The sequence below is a fragment of the Chiroxiphia lanceolata genome, chromosome 3 (genome assembly GCF_009829145.1).
Source record: "Chiroxiphia lanceolata isolate bChiLan1 chromosome 3, bChiLan1.pri, whole genome shotgun sequence".
Lineage (NCBI taxonomy): Eukaryota > Metazoa > Chordata > Aves > Passeriformes > Pipridae > Chiroxiphia > Chiroxiphia lanceolata.
Window position 1 is genome coordinate 53,219,933 of NC_045639.1, and position 21,252 is coordinate 53,241,184.

A 21,252-nucleotide genomic window follows, 5' to 3' on the forward strand; every position below is an offset into this window, starting at 1 on the left:
AGATATTTTAAAGTGTGACTTTAAATAGCACGTATGCAAATGGAGAACAGCATGTTTCTTTGCAGTCTCTTGAGATGTGTTTAATTATAAATATGTAGAAGGCTTACAACCATCTGGTTACCTGCTAGACTTCAAAGTATGCATGTCCTGAGGCCTCTGCTCTACTTTGAGGGCCACCAAGCCCTGAGCTTGAATGGTAATCCTGTACCAAGAAGAACTCTCTTTTCCATCTGTCCTGTCTAATTAGCTTATTTTAACGAGGGAAATTGCTTTCCCATTGCCCTCTCCCTTCAGTTCAAGTTTGATTAAAATGCTTGGACAATAATCAGTCCCCCTGGGTCTAATATTGCTTATGAAGCTAGCTGCTTCCAGGGATAACTTCAGTTGACTGAAGCTATACTTGGGGTGCCAGACACTTGAACATACATGCATATCCTTCAAAATGTTTTATTTATGTTCATGTAAACTATCAGGATAAAATATGACTTATCTTCAGTTATAGCAAGTAGGGGAAATATAGGAGTTTAAAATAGAACTTAATATGGCAGTTTCCTGAAATGCAGAAGTGACTGTACATTCCTGCTGCTGCTGCTGAATACAAGAGGAGACTTGGTTTGTTGGTTTAAGTTTGCCCTGTTATGTTCAAGTGATTACAGAAGTGGTGTGCCTGATATGCAGTGTAACAAACCATGTCCTTCTTTTCCAGCTGCAGAGATTCCAAGTGTTTCAGTATCATAAAGAAGGTTAAGTGAGGAAATGGCAAGCGGAAAGGATAGGACCAAATCTATAGGATTTGTTCTTACCCAAGATATTCTGCCAGACACTGTGGACAGTAATAGGAAAGGTGCACTTATGTGGTATATAGAGACATTTCTGGTTTATTGGATTCCTTCATTTGAAAACTTTTCAGTCAACAGATGATTTAATCAGTAACATCTGATACGTGTTTCCCTTTCTTTGTAACTCTTGTAGCTTTTCATTGACACTGGAGAATGTGAGAAATCCCTCTGATGGATCTCACTTTTCGTACACTTTGATTTGGATTGTATGAAGACCAGTGGTATTCCACCTCATAACTTTTCACAGCAAATGTGTCCCATGCACTGTAGTAGGCCCAGCTTTCCCCCTTATCAGACAGAAAGAATCAAAACTCCCTTGATTTTGGTTCTGATTTCTGAATTTTTACCTTAGAGGAAGCTCCTCTCAAATGTACATGACTTTAGATGATGTGTCTAGGATTTTAACGCAGTATTAAGTCTAGATGTTAAAAAATTACTAAAATAAAGGTTGAACTCTGCTTTTACCTAACTAGTTAAGAGCACCCACCAAGGAAACATTTCTGTTTTTCAGGTTTAGCTGTGTTCCCTTGATACATATTCCTAGGCATATTTGCATGTGCATAAGCACAAACAGTGTGTCACATAGGAGAAAAAAACAGCAGCCCTAAAATCAGCGGTCAACCCAAATCTCAGTTTGGTGCTGCCTGTGTTGTGTTGCCTCTTGATTTAAAGGAAAAAACAATAAAAACGGGGCTGGAGAGATGACAATGCTGTAGCCCTGGCAAACTCAGTACTTGTACTGGTTGAATTTCAAGCCGTCTACTGGATATGTATAGGGCTTGCAGCAGTAACATATTCGTGGATTACTAGTGATCATTTAATCTGATTTACTGTGTAATGCAGCCATACGTCTTCTCTAAATTCATTCCTGAATTTAGCATATCTTTTGGAAAAAAGGCTTGCCTTGCTGGAGAATCTACCATTAGCCTCAGATTTTTCAAACTGCTTAGGTTATCCTCCATTTCAAAATGTTTTTGTAGTACCTATCTGATCTTACTTCTCCAGGTTAACATTCAGGTGTAGTATTGAATTTACTTCTAAATTTAAAAGGCACCAACCCCTCTGCTGTTAAACTGCTGTTTCATTTCACAAGGGTGAAGTGAGGGTTTACTTATTCTCTCTGGATGTGCAGAGAAATCAGTTTAGCCTAAGAAATTCTTGAGAAATCTAGTTTATAACTAGGTTATTTTCATAGAATTGTAGAATGGTTTGGTTTGGAAGGGATTTTAGAGATAATTTAATTCCAAACTCCCTACCATGGCAGGGACACCTTCCACTGGACCAACAGTGCTCAAAGCCCCATCCAACCTGGCCTTGAACACTTGTAGGGATGGAGCAATCTCTGGGCATCCTGTTCCATGCCTCACCAACCCACATAATTTTCTTCCTAATATCAAAACTAAACCTACCTTCTTTCAGTGTAAAAAACGTAGCTGCATTGGCCAGGAATTGACCCAGACTTCCTGCATGGCAGGCAAGAATTCTGCCACTGAACACCAACACTCGTGTATTGTATTTGTATTTAGTAATAATAATAGTAATTGTATTTTATAATAATAATAATACAATAACTCCAATTGTATTTTAGAAGTGGAGTTCAGTCTGTGACTCCTTGAACAGACAAAGTGGTGCATCTCAGAGGACAGTGGATTATAACATGAGGCAGTAAGGAAAGGCTGATGAGAATAAAGACAACGGGCCCTTCTTAGCCAACTCACTGCCAAAGGCAACATGGCACTGTAGTCATATTGCTGTGGGCAGGGATCAGGTCTCTTCTGCTGTCTTCCAGAAGTAATTGTTACTTGGGGATTGTCATCATCAAGGATGAAGTTTATTTTCTGAATGCAAGTTTCATACCTTAGATACTACATTATTTACAAGACTGAACATGCTCAAACTCAAGCCCCTTTAAACTGTTTTAAGTTATTCAGAATTGTCTTAGTCTCCGATTTGCAGTTTAAATTTGAGAAGTTTATTCACTAAGCATGTTGTATGAAGACAAAAGATTCTGCAAATCACTTAAATACAAAAATTTCTTAAATGGCTGTTTGAGAGAGTTGGTTCAATTTAATAAACGAATACAAAAGCCAGTTTAAACTAAGCAGAAGTTAATCTCTTCTACAGCCTTTACTTTTTAATAGGCTGATCTTAATGATAGAAGAACAGAATATTTCCTTTCTCTGAAGGGTGTCTTAATTCACAAAAACATTAATATATAGAGCTCAAATGGACATCCAGACTTACTTTCTCCTATGTTTTTTTGTCCCTCTGAACTACAAAGGTTGTACTCTACTGTTTTATGAGACCTATGAAGGAACCGCGATGAGGCAGAGCAGTTTGCCTCGGTATGCCCTGTTTGCAGAAGACAGTATAGTTCAGTCTGTTCCAGAAGATCCCAAGAAAGAAAATGTGTTTTGTCTCAGCAATTCTTTTGGAGATGTCTACCTGTTTCAGGTAACAGGAATGCATGCATAACTTTGTAGTTGTTTCTCTTTTAGGATGTGTTTTGAGTCTGCACATGCATGTATTGATTGCATATGCACATGCACACACACATTATGCTTCTGCCTTTGACTTATAAATAATAGCATAATTACACTATTGTGCTACACTATTATAATATTAAATGTAGGTTTTGATTTCAGGTATGTGATATTACACCCAATTTGCTCAGTCAATAATGGTTCAGAAACAAAAGAAACAATGAATCACAAATCTGCAAGACACTTTTGTACCTGGTTGATTACAAGATTCTAGAAAATCACCTTTATTATAATTTTTCACATCTATTAGCATTCCACCCTACAGAATGGTGTGCTCAACCCCAAATCTGCTGGCCACAAGAGAGTTTGCTTGAGCAAGATGCTCAAGAAAGAAGGCTAAAAAATAATCTAAATATCTTGACTGCTTAGTGCACCACTGGAAAGGTTAATAAAGAACATTATTATGTGGAACTAGCCTCCATAGAAACATGTTGATGTCACAGGCACACTTGTACTATCTCCAGAGACACTTTGTGCAGAGTGCATTCTCTTTACCTGGATGCCTCTCTCCACTAACTTGACATTTTTTAAGTAAGCATGCCTCCCTTCAGACCTTACATATAAAATCTTCTCTGTTGTGTGCTACTTGCAGAAGTGGAGGTTTATCTTTGAAATCTGGTAGGTTTTACTTTAATTATTTGGAGGGATGAAAGATGCAAGTCATATGTTTCCTACAGCTTATACAGCTCTGTTGTGCTTCTGGGGTGTACAGATTGTGCAGGTCTAAGAAGCAGAAGCTGAAGTTTGGAGACAAGTTATGATGGAGTGCAGGAAAGCTTACACTTCCTTTATTTACACAGTTCGAAAGAAAGCCTTATTTCACTCAGTTAAGGTAAAGTGTCTAAGATAATGAGAACCGATCAAGCACTCCATATTCTAGAGCTGTTGATTTTTTTTTCTTTTATGTTCTCATAATGCTGCACCATTGATTGGTTTCACAGGCAACAAGCCAGACAGATCTGGAAAACTGGGTTACTGCTATACATTCAGCCTGTGCTTCCCTTTTTGCGAAGAAGCTTGGGAAAGAGGACACTGTTAGGCTGCTGAAAAATCAAACCAAGAGTCTCTTCCAGAAGATTGACATGGATGGCAAAATGAAAAAGATGGCAGAGTTGCAGCTCTCAATTGTTAGTGATCCAAAAAACAGAAAGGCCATAGAGAATCAGGTACTGGAAATAATATTTTTATAGGAGCATAATTTTCATTACCTCTTGCTTTGGGATCTGTTTCTGCTTTCTAGGCCTGAGAGTAATTGTCTTGGGGATAGCTGGCATGGTAGTTGTAATTATTGCCAGGTTTCTACAGCAATCCAGAACAGTGCGGGGGGTAGGCTTCTCAAAGACCAATCTGTTTTATGACCACAAAGCTATTTCTTTTCTTTTCTGCAAAAATGAAAATGTAATTAATGTTCACTGCTTTATGATATACTTAACTGTTAGTAATGTATAGCTGTTACATTGCATACCAAAGAATGTACAGTATGTTCTGTGAATAATCTAATTTATTACTGAATTGCAGAAGAGTTTGAAGGATAGGTACTTAGCAATATTATTCTGCACCTTAAGACAAGAACATGAAGAGTACTTAGTCCTCCTCCAACTTTATTTGGATAGTGGCAGACAAAACCACGTGCTTCCAGTTGAAATTTAGCCATGACTGATGATCACCTTATTGTCTGTACAGTGGTGAACAACAGAAGCCTTACTCTGCTCTCACTGTTAGCATGTGAACCAGGAATCTCTTCACTGATACCCTATGGAAGTATATCTTGCGGTGTTGATGTCTTGCCCATGTCCCCAGTTTGCAGGTAGCAACTGGCAAAAGATGTTTAATTAAACATGCTTAGCATTCGGCAAAGACCTCACTACGCAGGGCCTCTTGTGCACCGAACGTGTTAGTAGTTTAGCCTAAAGAAGTCTGTGAACTGAGCTTGCTGTATCCTTTATTTTACTAGGCTATTAACAGAAGAAATCTGATATAATTTGAACTTATTGACTGGTCTTTGAGAGCCCATCCTTACCTGCCTTTCCAGTCAGAGTAACTCTTCCTCTGTCAGTACTTTAGGCTGCACAAATGGCCCCTTAAGTAGCACCAAGTTTATTTCCTTTGAACAAAAAGAGCATAATATTTTGTTTGGTTAGTGAAACACTTGTAGTTTCAGAATTTGATGCTTTTAATGTTTAAAATTTTTACTGTACTGGTTGAACTTGATGAAGAGCAAATTGACTGGTACTGATTTCACTGTCAGCTTTGTGGCACACTTCAGTCTGAAGCTATATGACCAGAGTTCAGATAATATGCAGTTTTGTGTAGGGATGGTGCAGATGTTCATAAGCCCTTTGAGTGCTCAGACATTCATGATTATTTCCAGGTCACTTATTTCATAGTCCAGAGCCATGTGAGGTGAATGGAGAAGGAAATAGTTAAGCATTCTTTTAGAGCAGGTTTCAGACCTAGAAGAATATACAGATTTCTACAGATTACATTTACAGCTTGTAACATGTAATGCACTGAGGAAAAATCCTGATGTATATTAACTTAATTTATCCCTTCCCCCATCATGCTACTAGTTGATTTGGAATCAGAGGAAGAGTATTAATGATCGTCTTAATATCTGCTAATTAGATGTTCTGTCCTTGAACAACTGCTGTTGTTTTCCAGCTTTGGAGGAAGTTGGCTTCATTCTTTAGAACTGAAATCCATCACTGGGGCTGCAGAATTTATTTCTGTTAATCTTCTGTCTATGCCTGTCTCAGAAATTGAATGGGGGCAAACCACTGACAGAAAGAATGAAATAGATCATTGCAAACATCCACTAGTTAGCAAAGAATAAAGTTATGAGATTTTTCTCCATTCTTGATCTCTTTGATCTCTTTAAAATCTCCTTACAATTACTGAAGTTTTGTGGCAAAGTTGCTTCAGAGAGAAATCAAGAGATAATTGCGTTTCCTAATCTTCTGATTTGTGTCTCAGAGACTGGCTTTGCAAAGAAAGGAGGAAAATTTTGATTTAATTAGTAACCTAGAATTCTTAGTATACTTAGTAAGCCAATGATATTGAGAAAACATACTCCTAAGGAACAGTTTGCATATATGAAACTCAGTTATTTAGTAACTGTGGTGGTTTAGTTGTCTTTGCCATTTTGATTAAGAAGATGAATATAAATTCTGGATTAGATTTGTGTCAATTCAATGGTGTTTTCAGTCATGTATTAAACTATTAAACTATTAAATTATTAACTATTACTGAACTTGGAGTGGATAGCATTATCTCATAATGAAGCTGGTGGAGGAGAATGTGCAGAAGGGCTGGAGGTCTGGACTTTGGGGAGGGGCAGCTGGGTATAAAGTTCCGTGGCTTTCTTACTTACATCCCTAGTATAGACATATATGTGGTACCACCAATTTCAATCAGATTATCGACAAGAATGTAAATTATGTAGATGTGCATGCACTTTGTACTATCAGTGGTATTGGAATAAGATTTCCTCTGTCTGTTTTGGTTAGAAATTATGAAAATTCTGTCCTTCCAAAACAGCCAAAAAACATGGCATTTATTAAAAATGTCTTGTTATTCAGGAAGATATTATAATTTTTTAAGTCACCAGGTTGATTAAGAAGGTTTTTTTTTTTTTTTTTTTTTTGTTGTTAAGAAGAATAAAGATTTCTACTTGTACATCAGTGTTGCTGTACTCTATTATGTTGCCATTTTTATTTCTTTGAGCTGAAAGTTATGACAGTATCTCAGTGGCATTTTTAAAGTAATGGGATTTCTGGGAGAATGATGTTTTTGCTTCTTTGAGTTCTCTTTAGGAACTAATGACAATAAAAATCTGTTCCTTGTCCCCAGAAACCAAGTGACTCATTTTTCCAGATGGGTACAGTATGAATTGTGTCTGAGAACCAGGGACTGGAATGCAAAGAGTTTAGTGTTGTTTGTAATGTGGTTGAAAAGCTGTGCGTATAAAACAGCAGTAGTTTCTTTTCAATCCATTGAGTTCCCTACATCAGCATGCAGAGACACTTTCCATCTGGAAATAAGATGTTGTGTAGGGAAAAATTTTGAAATTTTATTGCTATAGATAGTGAATTGTGTCAGCAAGGCAGTTGTGTTTCTGCATGGTATAAGAACTTTTACTAAATAAAATCAGTTTTGAAGCACTTAGCTTCATTTAAGCACTGAGAGAAGGACCTCTTCTCTGTGCATCTCTTCTTTTGTGCTGCTTTAAATAGGTGCCAAGTGAAAAACCAGTGTATTGTTATCAGATCAGCTGTCCAGGAAGTTCTTCCATCCTTCCTCTAGGTCCTTGAAGTATTGCTACATTGAGTTGATATGGTGTCATTTCTGGCACTGTTTTGCATCGTTTGCGTACTGGTTTGGGTTTTATCACATTGAGCTCTTTTTCTTTGTAGAGAATGTGTTTGAAAATGAGACAGTTCTTCCTCAGCCCCCCCAAATGATACTGTTTGCACTGTACTGTACGAACAACAAAGAGCCAGGGACTGTCCCTGCCTTCACAGTGCCTGCCCTGTTGGCACTGCCTTTACTGGAACATTGAGGCCCTCCGCTTTGCGGTCTGCAAGCCCTAAAAATGTTCCAGCTGAGGTGGTGGTGCCACTGTAAATGTTAGCTGCAGAGACAACTGTATAGCACATAGGAGCTATGGATACTATCACCTCTGGAAACCACTGGTCTTTCCCAAGCTCTCATTTTAAAGTTTACCTTTAGAAACCTAGCAGGATTATTGAATTGCGAGAGTCCTGTTTTCAAGCAACTTCCTTTAGCTCCTCTGTTTCATGGTTTAAAATATAATTAATTTTTTCTCAGTGTCTGAATAGATTTTTCAATAACCTGGAGGAGAATTGACTATTTCTGTTCTGAAAATGATCACTGCTGCTGAAGTACTGCCAAAAATACCATGCTGATGTTCCTTTTTGTGTTAACTCTTAATAACTCATTCCTGTACTAAATCTTTTATACAAAAGCCCACCCCCCTCACATAATTACTGTCTTGTCCCTGCACCAGGCTTCCCTGCTTAAGTTCTCCTGGTGTCCCAGGCTAAATAATTCTCAAGGCTTCCCACATTTTACTCCTTTCTACCACAGCTTCCTTTTCTGTCTGCCTTACAGGATCCTATTAAGTTCAATACATTTATTTGGATGGCCTTTCCATGCCTTTCTTCCAAGCTTTTTCATGCTGCCACTAAACCCATGAACCCTTGCTTAACATTTGCCTGAATTGAGAATGACCTCCTCCCTTTCCTCTTGAAAAAGCCTTTAATGCTTTCACATTTCACGTGTGCTTGCTTGTTTTGGTGTACCTTATGTTGGGCCATATCTCTTATCTCTTTGCAGAATCACTTCATGCTGTTAGCCTTTGTCACCCATTCCTGCTCCCACAGCTGTCTTCCTTTTGCTTTTGAGCAGATTTCAAAAGGGCTATTTTTTCTATGCATGATGAAGTTAAGTCCTTGAGCCATCTTTTGGGCAGTCCTCCCACGTGGGGCAGAGATTTGCCTCACACAATAGCAGAATAAGACTTGCAGCAGCTAGTCTGCAGGCTGTAAATTAACTTCATGGACCAGGTCATACTGTGCTTTGAAGTTGTTGCTTTTTTATTTGTGTGCTTCCCCCATTTAGTCTTCAAGAATATAAATCTTTAGGAAGAATTATCATAGTTTAAAAGGTTTAGACAAATAGCAGCTGGTAGTTCATGGTCTCCAATTGGTTCCAGACATCCCTGGTTTTGATAAGGCTACAACACAATCTCAGAAATTCCTTGCCTACAGCTTTTACTAATGCCATTAAATGTAACATTGTGATTACTGATGCTTTTGGAGCTGATTAACTAGTATCCTGCGTGGCTGATAAATACTGTAATTTAATTATTTCTTCAGCATGCCCTAATGTTGTACCCTACTCCTTCTTTGATTATCTTTATTTTGAAATATAACTTAAAACAAGTCTTTAATGGGGATTTTGAAGAAGGCCTAAGAAACACAAGTATGCCTGTTTAGACTGTGCTCCATGGGGACAGGATGCTCCACTCTAGCAGTGCCCAGAACAAGCCTTGCTCTGTTCCTGAGGTATTAAAAGTTGACTTGGCACTGTACCCACAGCGGTTTCATCTCAAAGGGAAGGGCATCACCTGAGCTTGTTGCTTTTGGCTTTGTGAAAAGCTGACAACCATGTTTTATTCTAGCTGGGTGTTGACACAGAGAGAGAGCTCATCTCGCATTCTCCTTTTGGAGTCGTCACATGCGTAAAGTACTGGAAGGCAGAAAAATGCTCTGTGAGGAGTGTCTGAGAGCACAAAGAAAGCAAAAAAAAGGCAATGATCAAAAAACCTAAGGAAAAAAAAAAGATTATTCTTTCTGAAGTGCAGAGGATGCATGTTTTGAATGTCTCTGCTGAGACTAGATGAGGCATCTTTGTTATGAATATGTCTCTGTCCTTTCTCACTGGACTTCTGAGAATTGCTCTCATTATAAACTTTTGTAAATTCCTTCTTTTGCTTTTAAGAGTAATTCTTTGAAAGACTTTTTAAGTGTATTACAAATTTACATTTGTAGCTGAACAAAATGGAATATTGTCTTCCCTTTCTTCACCCTACCTGCCAAATAAGAACATCTCTTACTTCCAAAAGTATAGCCACAGCTGATACCACACTTTGTGAGCACATGCTCCTAGCTGGACTAGGAAGGGTCTCTATCAGTTGTAGCACAAACTTTAACACTGTTTTGTTAACAGGGCCTTTTTCACCCTTTCATTGCTTACTTCCTCATTGTTTAAAGTAAAGAGGCAAGATACTTGTTTAATTTTTGTGGTATTTGGCAGCATTGTAAGGAACCTGAACTGATTTTGCTTCTAGATGAGCCTACAGGTCATAGTTCACATGAGATTTTTATATTTGTTGGTTTGTTTCCTGAGTCACAAAGGGGCTTGTCCCAGCCTTGGCTAATCTCAGTGTAAGGTGATAATGTCCTGTGCGTGCAGAGACAGGGTGTGCCAGCAAAATATATGAAGCCAATGCTCATTAGAGAAAACGTGATGAACTTTCTCCACAGCCCTAAACCACCTGTTGAACAGCAAACATGCAGTGATTGGAGCTGACACTGGAAGAACAGCATTGTCAGGGATTTTAACAGTCTTCAGTACATAAACTTGGCGTATGATAACCTAATGAACGTGGCTTTTCTGCCTTGAGTCAATGTGCTTGCTGCCTTTTATTTTTAGGTACTATTTATAGGTATTAATGTATGTTGTACATTAATTGTACAGTCTGCAGGTCACATTGTAGCTGCAACTACCAGTCTGTCATTTGGGGAAATGAACAGCAAGGTTTGACTTTGATGCAGTGCGTAAGAATATGTGTTTGTTTAAATGAGTTATATTTACACAAATACTTAAAATCTTCATCTAAACACTTGGTTCAGAACGTTTGTTTGGTAAATATTTGAGGTCTTCACTTTCCTAATTTTACACTGAAACTGAAATAGTTCTTACAGTCTGCATGTACCTGTTGTTAGATATGTTTAAAAATTGCATATAGTGCATTCCTGCTTTTGATTCCAGTGGTCTGTATTGAGTCTATAGTAGCGTGGTTTTGCAGTTTGCTTGAGTGTGTATCTTACCCTATTACTAAGAACAAGAACCAGGAGTACTGTCTCCTGTTTTAGAAAGTTAGGGAAGCCTTGGATGGTATAAAGAATGAGCAGGACCTACCACTGTAGTTACTTCGCTTTGCATAGTGCATTAGCATAGCCATGCTACTTTGCTTTCAGCCAGCAGCTAGACAATCAAGCTAAAACAACCAAGACGAATTTCCAAAAAGGAGAGGAGAAGATGGGGAAAAAAAAAAAAAAAGAAAAAAGAAAGAAAAAAAGCCTTCCTGAAGCACAAGGTTGTGTTTTAAGGTAACTGTTTTGTGGCTATCAAACTACCTAAGAGTTCATGGTATGTTTCATCTTGTGCAGTATGCATTTAAGACCACCACTTCGGGTTTGTTTCAAGTCATCTTTTGGGTTGATGTAACACAATATGACTGTGATGTGTTTGGCAGGGAATAACTAATCTAGATCTTATACTACCAGATGAAAGTAATTTACTATGGGTTTGGGGGAAGAGCTCAAATTTTCAGTGCAGGACCACAAAAGATATTTTTCCCCTTTTAAATTGTCCCTTCCTTAGTATCTAAACAGGATCCAGCAATGGGAACAGAAACCTGGAAAAGATTTAACATGGACCTTTCCGAATGCGATGTTACATAGGCCAGTTTGCAAGGTGGGGGAGCGCCCAAACCCAAAGAGCCTTTTGGCTGCTGCCAGTCGTCCGTCAAAATTGGCACGTGGGGAGGCTCGGCATTTTCTCTGTCTCATCCGTTCCATGCACTGGGTAAGTCTGAATGCACTTTTCATGGGTGTGTTACACCCATGAAAACCATCATTAATATTGTGCTCAGATGTGGAATTGTGCTGGGATAATACATGGCTGCATCCACATGTGTTGCTCAGACAGCCGTTTCTTTCTCACCCTATCTACCTTTTCCTTGACTGCAAATCAACTTTCCTCTGCAGGATATGGCCATGATGGTTGTTTTGGCCCCTGGGAAGTTCAGAATTGGGAGTCCCTCCTAAAAAGGAAGTATTCTTGGAATAGGCTAAAACTAGAGACAATTCAAATTATAAGTCCCTTTTTTAAGAACTGTAGGCTGTGTTTCTAAAGAAGAATGAGTGATCCTAAGCTACTGTAACCTGTTGTCACCCTGTCAGCTTTAAGGGAAGTACAGCAGTAGCAGGTTCACCTCTGCTCTTTAACCTTAGTAGGGCTGCAAGGCTGATCTTGGCAGAGAGATCTAGACCACATTTCCTACATGTGAAGTCTGAACAGTGATACTGAAAGTCCTGCCAAGGAATGTGTTTCGTGCTGCCACTGTTTTTTTAATCTGTGTCGTTTGTGCCATTGCTTGTTAATAACTCAGTGCATAGCACATTTATCTCCTAAGTTTGCAATTTTGAGAATGTCTTCCTCTAGCAGAGTTTGTATCCTGAATGATAGGTTATTCATTCTTCTTCAGGAGCCTTTTCATTAAATGCTTTGTTGTACAGAGCAAGTATTTTCTCAGTTCCTCCTTTCCTATGACTTCTAATTTACCCATGACAAAAAAATGTCACTACCACACCACTTGGAATAACAAAACAGCCATCACTTCTGAAAGTTTAACATTTTCCTTGTATCGTGGCATATTACATTGAGGTGAACGGAAGTAACCCTCATTTGATACCTGCAGGTTTAAAAAACTGACAATATTTTGCTGTTGTGAGAATGGATACAGGAAGACCTGTCGCCGTTTAAATAGGATCTGCTCCAGGGATGAAGCTGCTCTCAGAAACCGTACCCTGTCCCGACTCAAAGGGTTCGAAATAAGAAGGGTTTATTTTCTTCGCTAAAAGGACTGGACACATTGGCAAGAAAAGGAAAAGAAAGAGACCTTCCATAACTCAGGTAGGTCTTGCTGCAGAGAGCATAGAACAGCTTGTTTCTCCTGGAGCTATTCTGCAAGGTGCTCTTGGTACATACAGTAGAAGATGTTTGTCCATCAAACCTGCATCCAGGGTTCAATAGGTGTGGCAGACTTGCAGTGGGATCATCACTTGTGAGTGTATGTATCTAATTTTGTGTTTCTTTGTAATAAATAAGATTGGTGAATGACAGGTTTTGACCCACTAAGTTAATTAGTAGCAGCATAAGACCATCAGATTTTAATTTGTAACAAAACTTCTCTTCTGGCACATTGCAAACTGTTTGAAAGTAGGGTTTCTCTGGAGATAGCCTGTATGCATAGTCCTTAGGACAGTGTGTGCTTGTTTGTGACTGGGACTCTGAAATACTGTTACAATTGATTACAGAGTAACACAGGTGATTTTTCAAGGAGAAAGGAGGAGAGACTGCTGCAAAGACAGCCATCTTTGACATTGGCCTCTCAAAAATAACACTTGGAAGTACATTTTAGCTGATCGGAAGTACATTTTAGCAAACAGAAGAAGAATTCTGTCATTGCAAGAGGTCAGCTGTTGGTGTAGGCAGCTAACAAATAATGCCAATTTACAGCAGCTGTAGGCTTGGCACAGGCTTGATGTTCTGGGTCAGGCTGGCTCCTGGGAGAGGAGCTATGCTGATGCATGGTCCCACCAAAGGGCCGCATTACTGGTGAAACCACAGCATCTCACAGCTAACTTTTTCTCTTTGTGAAACTAACGATCTGTGCACACATTCAGTGTAAAACCCCACACTTCAGGAGCCTGTGCTTTCTCAATAAAAGCACAGCTATATGTGAAAACAAACATTTGCTGCCTTTTCCCTGAAAAAAGGTAAATGAGAGCAGAAAACACTTCTTGACAGTGAGGCAGAAGGCATAGAGGTGTACCCACACTCAGATCACTGCTGTTTTCGTTAGCCTCTGCCCATGTCTGCTGTTACTCCTGCAAAGCAGTATTTCGTGCGTTGTTCATTAGGTAACTTCGTTCCTATTATTCTGTGGGCCCTGTATTTTGATTTAATTAGGCAAAGATCTGTGATAGCACTTGGAAATTGGCTGTTCTGCACATCTGCTAATCTGTTGTGGAATATTAAACAAGCCTATCTGTACGCATCTTGCGATAGCCACAGAGCTGATGCAACAGATTCAGTGTTGCAAAATAACACATAAGGATTTTCTGGTCTAGCGGTTTGTATTTTTAATAGGTAATATCTATGTGTTCCACAGGCATTAAGCTTCTTTAAGTGCTGTTACCCATTTTAGCATTTGATCGAGATGTGTTAACATGGTGAAATTGATTAATAAAACTCAAGTCTGTCTTACAAAAGAAGGAACTGAAGGAGAAATTTTCTCCAGGTCATCCTTTTCACATAATTTTCCTTGTGCTCCCTAGCAAGTGAGTCTGGTCTGCGAGTCTTGCACCTTATTTCTTTATTAATACAAGCCCTGAGGAGAGAGGTTATGCCCCTTAGCTCTGTTCCCACCAGAGATGATACCTCACACAGTTTTAACTGGGTAATATGTCTTCTCACAAGCTTTATAGCCCATGAAGGGGGATTCTGTGGAGCTCAGGACAGGGAATCTTATACCTGTGCAAGAAGAGGAGGTTCCTGCTGCCCTCACAGTGCTTTTTCTAAGCACAGAGAAGGGGGCTCTGTCACAGGCAAAGGTGCCCCTAGTGAGTCTTCACCCTTCTTATTCCAAACCTTGCAACCAGCTGGTCCAAAAATGTGTTCATTTTCATACCCAAGCTGAGGTTCTTGACATTTTAATTTTTTTTAAATTAAAACATCCTACAATACAATTAAGGAAATGTAAAGCTGAGTGTTGCATATGAATAACACCATGAAATGATTCATACCCATAAAAGTGAGGAATTTTTAAGGGCATGGCTTGAAAATTGACCCATGAACCTAGAAGGGGCTGAAAAGAGAGCCACATCCTTGCTCAGACTTGTGTATATGCACATAATTTTATATCAAAATCAGAATAGGTCTGAGGCTGACTTTCTTGTCTCTTTCAGCCCTCTGGGAAGCCGGGTGAATCAGAGAAGTGGAGTTCGCTTCTCTGCTCATCATGTTGCGATGTTTCTGTCAAACAGTAGATTAAAAAAAGTCTTGCTTCTTGGATTTAAGTTCGTTTGTCTGTAGCTGGTATGTTTTAATCTGACATACCTTAGCTTCAAAATCAGATGGTATATTTTTCAACACTGTTGTGTCAGAGAATTTTTTAATTGTATCTTGTTTATTTTTATGGCATTAATAAATAATGTTCAGAGTTTCTATGCTCAAAGGCTTTTGTAAACATTAATGTAGTGGCTCAGTCTTTTACAAATCAGTTAATAAAACTGCACTGTAGCAGATGGGGATGTCTAGGCTCACATTATCCTCAGTTTCTTAAATGCTTATCTTCTTTCTTATGTCTAAATGGTGAACTGTTTTGAGAAATAATAAGCAATAAAATACTTTGATTACGTCTGTGGGTGAGACAAGGAAGTTCAGAAGTGGTGCCCTTTATTTGCATTGGCAGACATTGGCTTTTATATGAAATCTTAAGAGAGAGTTTGTTGTTGTCTTGGATTGTTTGAAAGGCTTTTGCTAGTACCAAAAACTAAAAAAAAAAGCTCAGATATAAGTCTGATATTGTCCTGATTTTTTGTCTGCAGAAGGAGTTAAAAAAATGCTATTTATATTTGCACCTTGATAGAGTAATGTTGTTATTTGCAAATCTCAATGTCCTGTATAAACTGTATATCACCAAAATATCTGATTGTATCCATATGCATTTATTGGATTTTAAAAATTTTCATTAATAAGTCTAATACCTTTGTGAGATGCTAGTAGTTAAGCTTCCAGATGGGGCAATGTACGTCTCAGTTTCTGCTTTCATCACTTTCAAAGCAGACACAGTAATTAGTCAGCTATTTTCATTACTTAATAGTGTGGAGTTTGGGTCAAGTATGCCTTTAAAAGCTAAGCTAAAAGTTTCAGGTCAATACTGTCAAGCAAACTGCTTGGTTAAGAGAGATGAAAAACTGTAGGGATAGGAGGTTTCAGAAACCAGCAACAATGGTTTGAAAATAGTTCCTTGAAATCATGGTGAGATTTGTAGCTGTACTTAACAGTATTCTGAAGGTGAAATTTATAACTTCCAGTGTAGGGCCTGATTTGAAGGTAAATGACTTTAATCTTATTGCTAAATAGTAGATAGGAAAACAGCAAGGACATGAATGTTTTTATACATATTTGAATATGTATGTGTGCATGTAGCTTGAAAGAGAAAATCTGCTTAAATTTTCTTTATAGATTTGTATTTCTTTATTAATTCTAGTCAGAGTAAAGCAATCAAAAGTGCAAAAATACCCCCTGGGTTAGCTGGTTTATATATATTTATTAATTTAATTTGTAATTTTTATTTTTTGAAGGATTTATCCAACACAGATAAGAAGTAAATGTGTTTATTTGTTTAACAAACTTATCTATCTGTAATATTTTCAATAGGTTTTTGATTCAGCTGGAGGACATGGATTTGCTGGTGTTCAGAATTCAGCCAACTCTGCTGAGGTAAGATATGCCTGTCCTTGTTCCACATCATCATGTTTTTGAATTCCTGAATGTATTTCATTAAGTGTATGATTGGGCTGGTTCAGAAACCCTGAAGAGGTTTATAAAATGCAGTTATTGTTAGATGACAGGATTGTAATTCTGCTAATGAAACCACTCTAACATAAGTTTCTGAACATTCGTGTAGTCTTTAAAAAAACCAAACAAACCCCAAACCAAAAACTCCTCTAGAAGCTTCTTCACAGCACTAATCTGTACGGTCTGTACACTGTCTGAGAAAGATTTGGGAATGAGCTTGTTTGAAAGCATCCTTCACAGTATGGCAAATCATAGAATGGTTTGGGTTGGAAGGAACCTTGAAAGGTCATCTTGTCCAACCCCCTGCAATGAGCAGAAAAACCTTCAACTAGATCAGGGTGCTCAGGGTCTCATCCAATCTTACCTTGACGGTTTCCAGGGATGGGACGATACCCAAGGTATATTTTTCCCCTTTGCCTACTTCAAGAGAACCTTTGTATTTTGAGTATAAAGGCAATAAAATCTATATAAAGTCTGCAGAGCATACCATCAGAGAAGTGAGAATTAATGTATACCTGGAGATTGCCCAAGTAAAGGAAGAGAATGCAGCATCCCCCCAGCAGCATTATCCAGTTGTGACTGATGTTCTCTGGTGCCCAGGAGGAGGAGAGCTGCTGCTTGTCCCTACCTGGCCTCAGTCATGGTCCCTCTCCATTACTGCAGTCTCCTTAGGGGATACCAGTCTGGAAGCAAAGCAAGACACTCCAAAATACGTAACTGCATATCTGTAGGACCAGTGAATGTTGACTGTGTGCTGCGGGGCTTATGTAGACAGTATCCTCCCTCAGTAGGCTTGTGCAGGCTCCAGATAAAAACATCAAATTAAGTCTTAGGCACAAGGTTTCTGGACTTTCTTTTCTGAATGGTATAGCTGGATTTCTTTAATAGCAACATGTGTCAGACTCAAAGGGGTATTTTTCTTCCTGTCTACCCCTACCCCTTTTCCTCCTTTGTGCCCTGAACCAGATAGTTTCGTGATGCAGTTAAATCTTGAAAGACTTTTAAAAATAATTCTACAACACTGTTCCATTTCAACTGAGTTTGTATACCAGGTATTAGACAAGAAGCCAAAATCTGCATTTAAACTGCAATATTGCTCTGGAAAATGATTAACTGTAATGAAGAGCTTTAGTGAATCTTGTGAGGAAGGTTTGAACAAAGTTCATCATTTCGCATAGATTTTTATGAGGGTTTTTTGTATCGTTATGTAGTACATGGTTTATTTTCTCATCAAGTGCATTTATTTAATGGCTAGGTAAGAAAGAATGTATAATTACACAGAAGTTATGCTACTGGGAGAGACATCTCCTATTGACAGCACCTACCCCTATAATGCTGTTTTGCCTCCTGAAATTATCTTCACATTTTGTCTGTTCTTGAAAAAAGCGTGTTGAAGCACCTGAGGTCCCTTTTTTAATTGACCATTTGCATGTTATTTCCTGGGCTAGGAAAGTACTTAAACTAAATCACTCCTCTCTTTTCAAAATAAATTATAATTATGAGGTATTTCTGGTTGATATGATCTCCTGTAGAGAACACTTACAAATTCCTCAAGATTGTAGCTTTGGATGTGATATTAGATGGCATCCATGTCCCATCTCGGAGACAGCAAACACAATTTGTTCCTGTTCAAATCTGTTAAAACATGGAAAGGTTTGCCACGTGAGAAGTGGCTAAATCCTGTGGATGCAGGAAACCTTAAGGGAGGTTTCTCCAAAAGGGTTGTGACACCAGTCCCTGACACCAGTCCCTCGGTTGAATGCCGATTCCCTTGTGTCTGTGAGGGTGAGGGAGCTGCCTTATGCAAGAGTATCTGCTGTGGGTCTCCTGTCCCCTGGCCTAACGAGCATTTGCTCTTCCTGAACCCTTCTGATGAGACAGAGAAATGTTTTGAAGGGACTAGGGAGCAGGCAGAATGAAGTCCTCTCCCTTTAGTGCTATGTTGGTGAAGGGACGAGGTCTGTCTTTTTGTCCCAGCTCTAGATAAAGCAGCCTTCTCCAAATTCAGGTAGGGGCTTACAACCCTGTTCCCCAGGTAGAGGGGGACCAGCAGGAGGGCAATGTGGCTGCAAGGTTTTGGGCCAGATTTTACAAATTTAGCAGGGTTGTGTTTCAAGACTAGAAAAACCCGCTGAATTAGGTGCTGAGCAGAGCTCTGGAGCTAGAAAAACATTATTATTATTATTATTATCTCAACCCTATTTCTAAAACCTTTTCTCAATGGGTATTAAATATAGCGTAGGCATTTTTAAGATCCTGACATTTTGATGAATCATACGACAACTCAGAAATGATTCATCATAACTCTGAAAACCGTTACTCTGGCATCAGCCTGGTTTCACTGGCTGATTAAAAATAAATAAATAAAAAACCCCCCAACAGAAACAGCATCAAAACTTTTATAAAATGCTGCCTGAGGAGGGTAGCAAATGATAAATAGTGGAATCTTCTGAAAAGACTGTATTTTCTCTGAAAAGGATGATAAACAGAGGCAAATAGTGGGAGGAAATGATGAAGTAACCTATTGGTCCTGCAGCAGCCCTGTGGCACAATGTGTGACAGTCTGAAAATCCTGGCGCCTCTTGCTGGAAAATTGGATGGCTTGTTATAACTTTATGTGGCAATGAATGAATGAACTATTGTGGAATTAGTCACTGCAAGCATAACAGGAAAAAAAAAAATCTCTTTTCATGTCAGATTTTCTGAGATGGAAAATGTGGATGAAGCAATGGTACCTTGACTGCAGTTAAGGAACACAGTCATGTTTAGTAACAGAAGCGAGTTTATCTCAAGCTGTATGCTTGAGCATCAGTGTACATGGCAAGGAATGGACATATCTCACATTGGCTGCAGAGCTTTCTGTCCTGTCTTAAAAGCTTACACCAAAAGCTGGCCTTGAATGTAGTTCTCATCACCTTAATCCTCCATGATTTGAGGTTTGGTTTTTTTTTTTCATCTCTGGCAATAGAGAGATTTATTTCAGTTAGGCATATTTGAACAGCTGTTGTTACAGTGCAATAAACCATTGTGGTAGTTGCAAACCTTTGAGCTGCTGGGAGCACCTCCCTTGTTGATGCAAGCATAGCATTGATTTTCCCTGGAGGAAGCCACCAGGGAATTCAGTCTGACTCATTTGTGCTTCACTCTCACAACCTGCCTGCCTTGCACCCTTTCTCCTTTCTCTTATTTACACTGTGGAGGAAGGTCAGCTTTTATTCCCAGGAACTAGATTTAGTGCTGAGAGAACTTTGCTTCTAAGGGAATTATCTTCTTCAATATCACCAGTGTTACGAGCAGTCTGCAACTACAGCCACTGAGGTCAAACTTCACCTGGTGGATTTCATTGCTGCATTAATTACAGTAGCATAACATGATTCCTGTTTTGTATAAGTAGTAGCTGTATTTTAGTAGGATTGCCATGCACCTGTGTTAATTGAAATTTCACGTTCAACTAGTTAAAAGGGACAGTTGAGCAAGATAGACAAGATTCATGAATGCCACTAGTTCATTAATATTATTTCACCAAACCAAAGTTATTCTGGCATCAAATTATAACTGTGCCACATTCTGGGTTGGCTGCAACTTGAATTTCTGCATTGTTTGGTAATTACCTGGACAGCATTGCTTGCTTCATCATTTTCACGGCCACAGTTGCTATTTGGAAAAACAAAATAGTATTGGTCTCTCTGTTACTACTGGTAGATTGTTGTCAATAACTTTGCTGACTGCAACAAGCGAAGCAGCTCTGTGCAGTGATTTTACAGCAGCTTTTAATTGCAGTGCACCCCTGGGCTTGTGTCATTATGGAGAGGAGGAAGAATTGCATAATGAAGGGTCTTTATATAGGCAACAATCCCCCCAACCAACAACAGACTAACCAACCAAAAATACTAAGGAAAAAAACATTAAGGATGTAGGCACTCCAGAGAACAGTTCAGGATAGCTTAAGATATGTCTTGGGTGGCAGTTCTGCCACTTCATGGGGTTATTGTCCCTTTCCAGTGACTGCATGGGGAATCAAGGGACCTTGTCTGCATAAACTCAAATGTCTGATGTGGGTATTTAAGTGATATGCTGAATAGGCAGACCCAAATACACATGTGAAACTTCAAGTTCTGAACAGCTCTTGGTGTTTTTCTCCTCCTTGTGTGGCTTCCTTTGAAACGTGCAGCCTCAAGTGCAGTACAGGAGAAAGTTTGAAAGTAAAGGGTGAGAAAGTGACAGGGAATTTATTCAGGGTGGATGTTGTTATTTGATCAAGCGGAGTGGCTTTGGAATGAGAGAGAATGTGAAGCAAAATGGTAAACAGGCAAATATTGTTGCCTATGAAACAGTATGTTCTTAAACTGTAAATAGAATGGGAACACTTTATTCCTGCTTTAGTACTTTATTATGTTATGACTAGCCTTGCTCCACAGTGCTCTCTGCTGGAAGTTTACTGTATTGTCATTTTCTGTCAAAATTACAGTAATTACATTTATTTGTTTGTTTATTTATTTATAGAGTTATTTATAGAGTCATTTTACAGTTGGTAACTAGGTAAAATTGTAATAGTCAAGTCTTCTTCAAGATTTACTTCCACTGTGATATAATACCAGGTAATTACATATATCCACATTGAGTTAAATCAACAATTATAATCAAATAAAGATATAAATCCCATAATGGGAATGTACAGGAAGTGCAATCTG

The 21,252-nt window shown here is 38.8% G+C and overlaps 1 protein-coding gene across 1 annotated transcript in view; it reads left to right on the forward strand.

The window, feature by feature from the left end:
• TIAM2 (TIAM Rac1 associated GEF 2) overlaps positions 1-21,252 on the forward strand; it is a 168,764-nt gene that overhangs the window by 90,614 nt on the left and 56,898 nt on the right. The window contains 10 exon segments of the mRNA XM_032682222.1: positions 3,121-3,293; positions 4,324-4,548; positions 11,573-11,602; positions 11,604-11,660; positions 11,663-11,728; positions 11,730-11,776; positions 12,741-12,784; positions 12,787-12,861; positions 12,864-12,886; positions 16,421-16,483. Of these exon segments, the coding sequence (XP_032538113.1) occupies positions 3,121-3,293; positions 4,324-4,548; positions 11,573-11,602; positions 11,604-11,660; positions 11,663-11,728; positions 11,730-11,776; positions 12,741-12,784; positions 12,787-12,861; positions 12,864-12,886; positions 16,421-16,483 (803 nt within the window).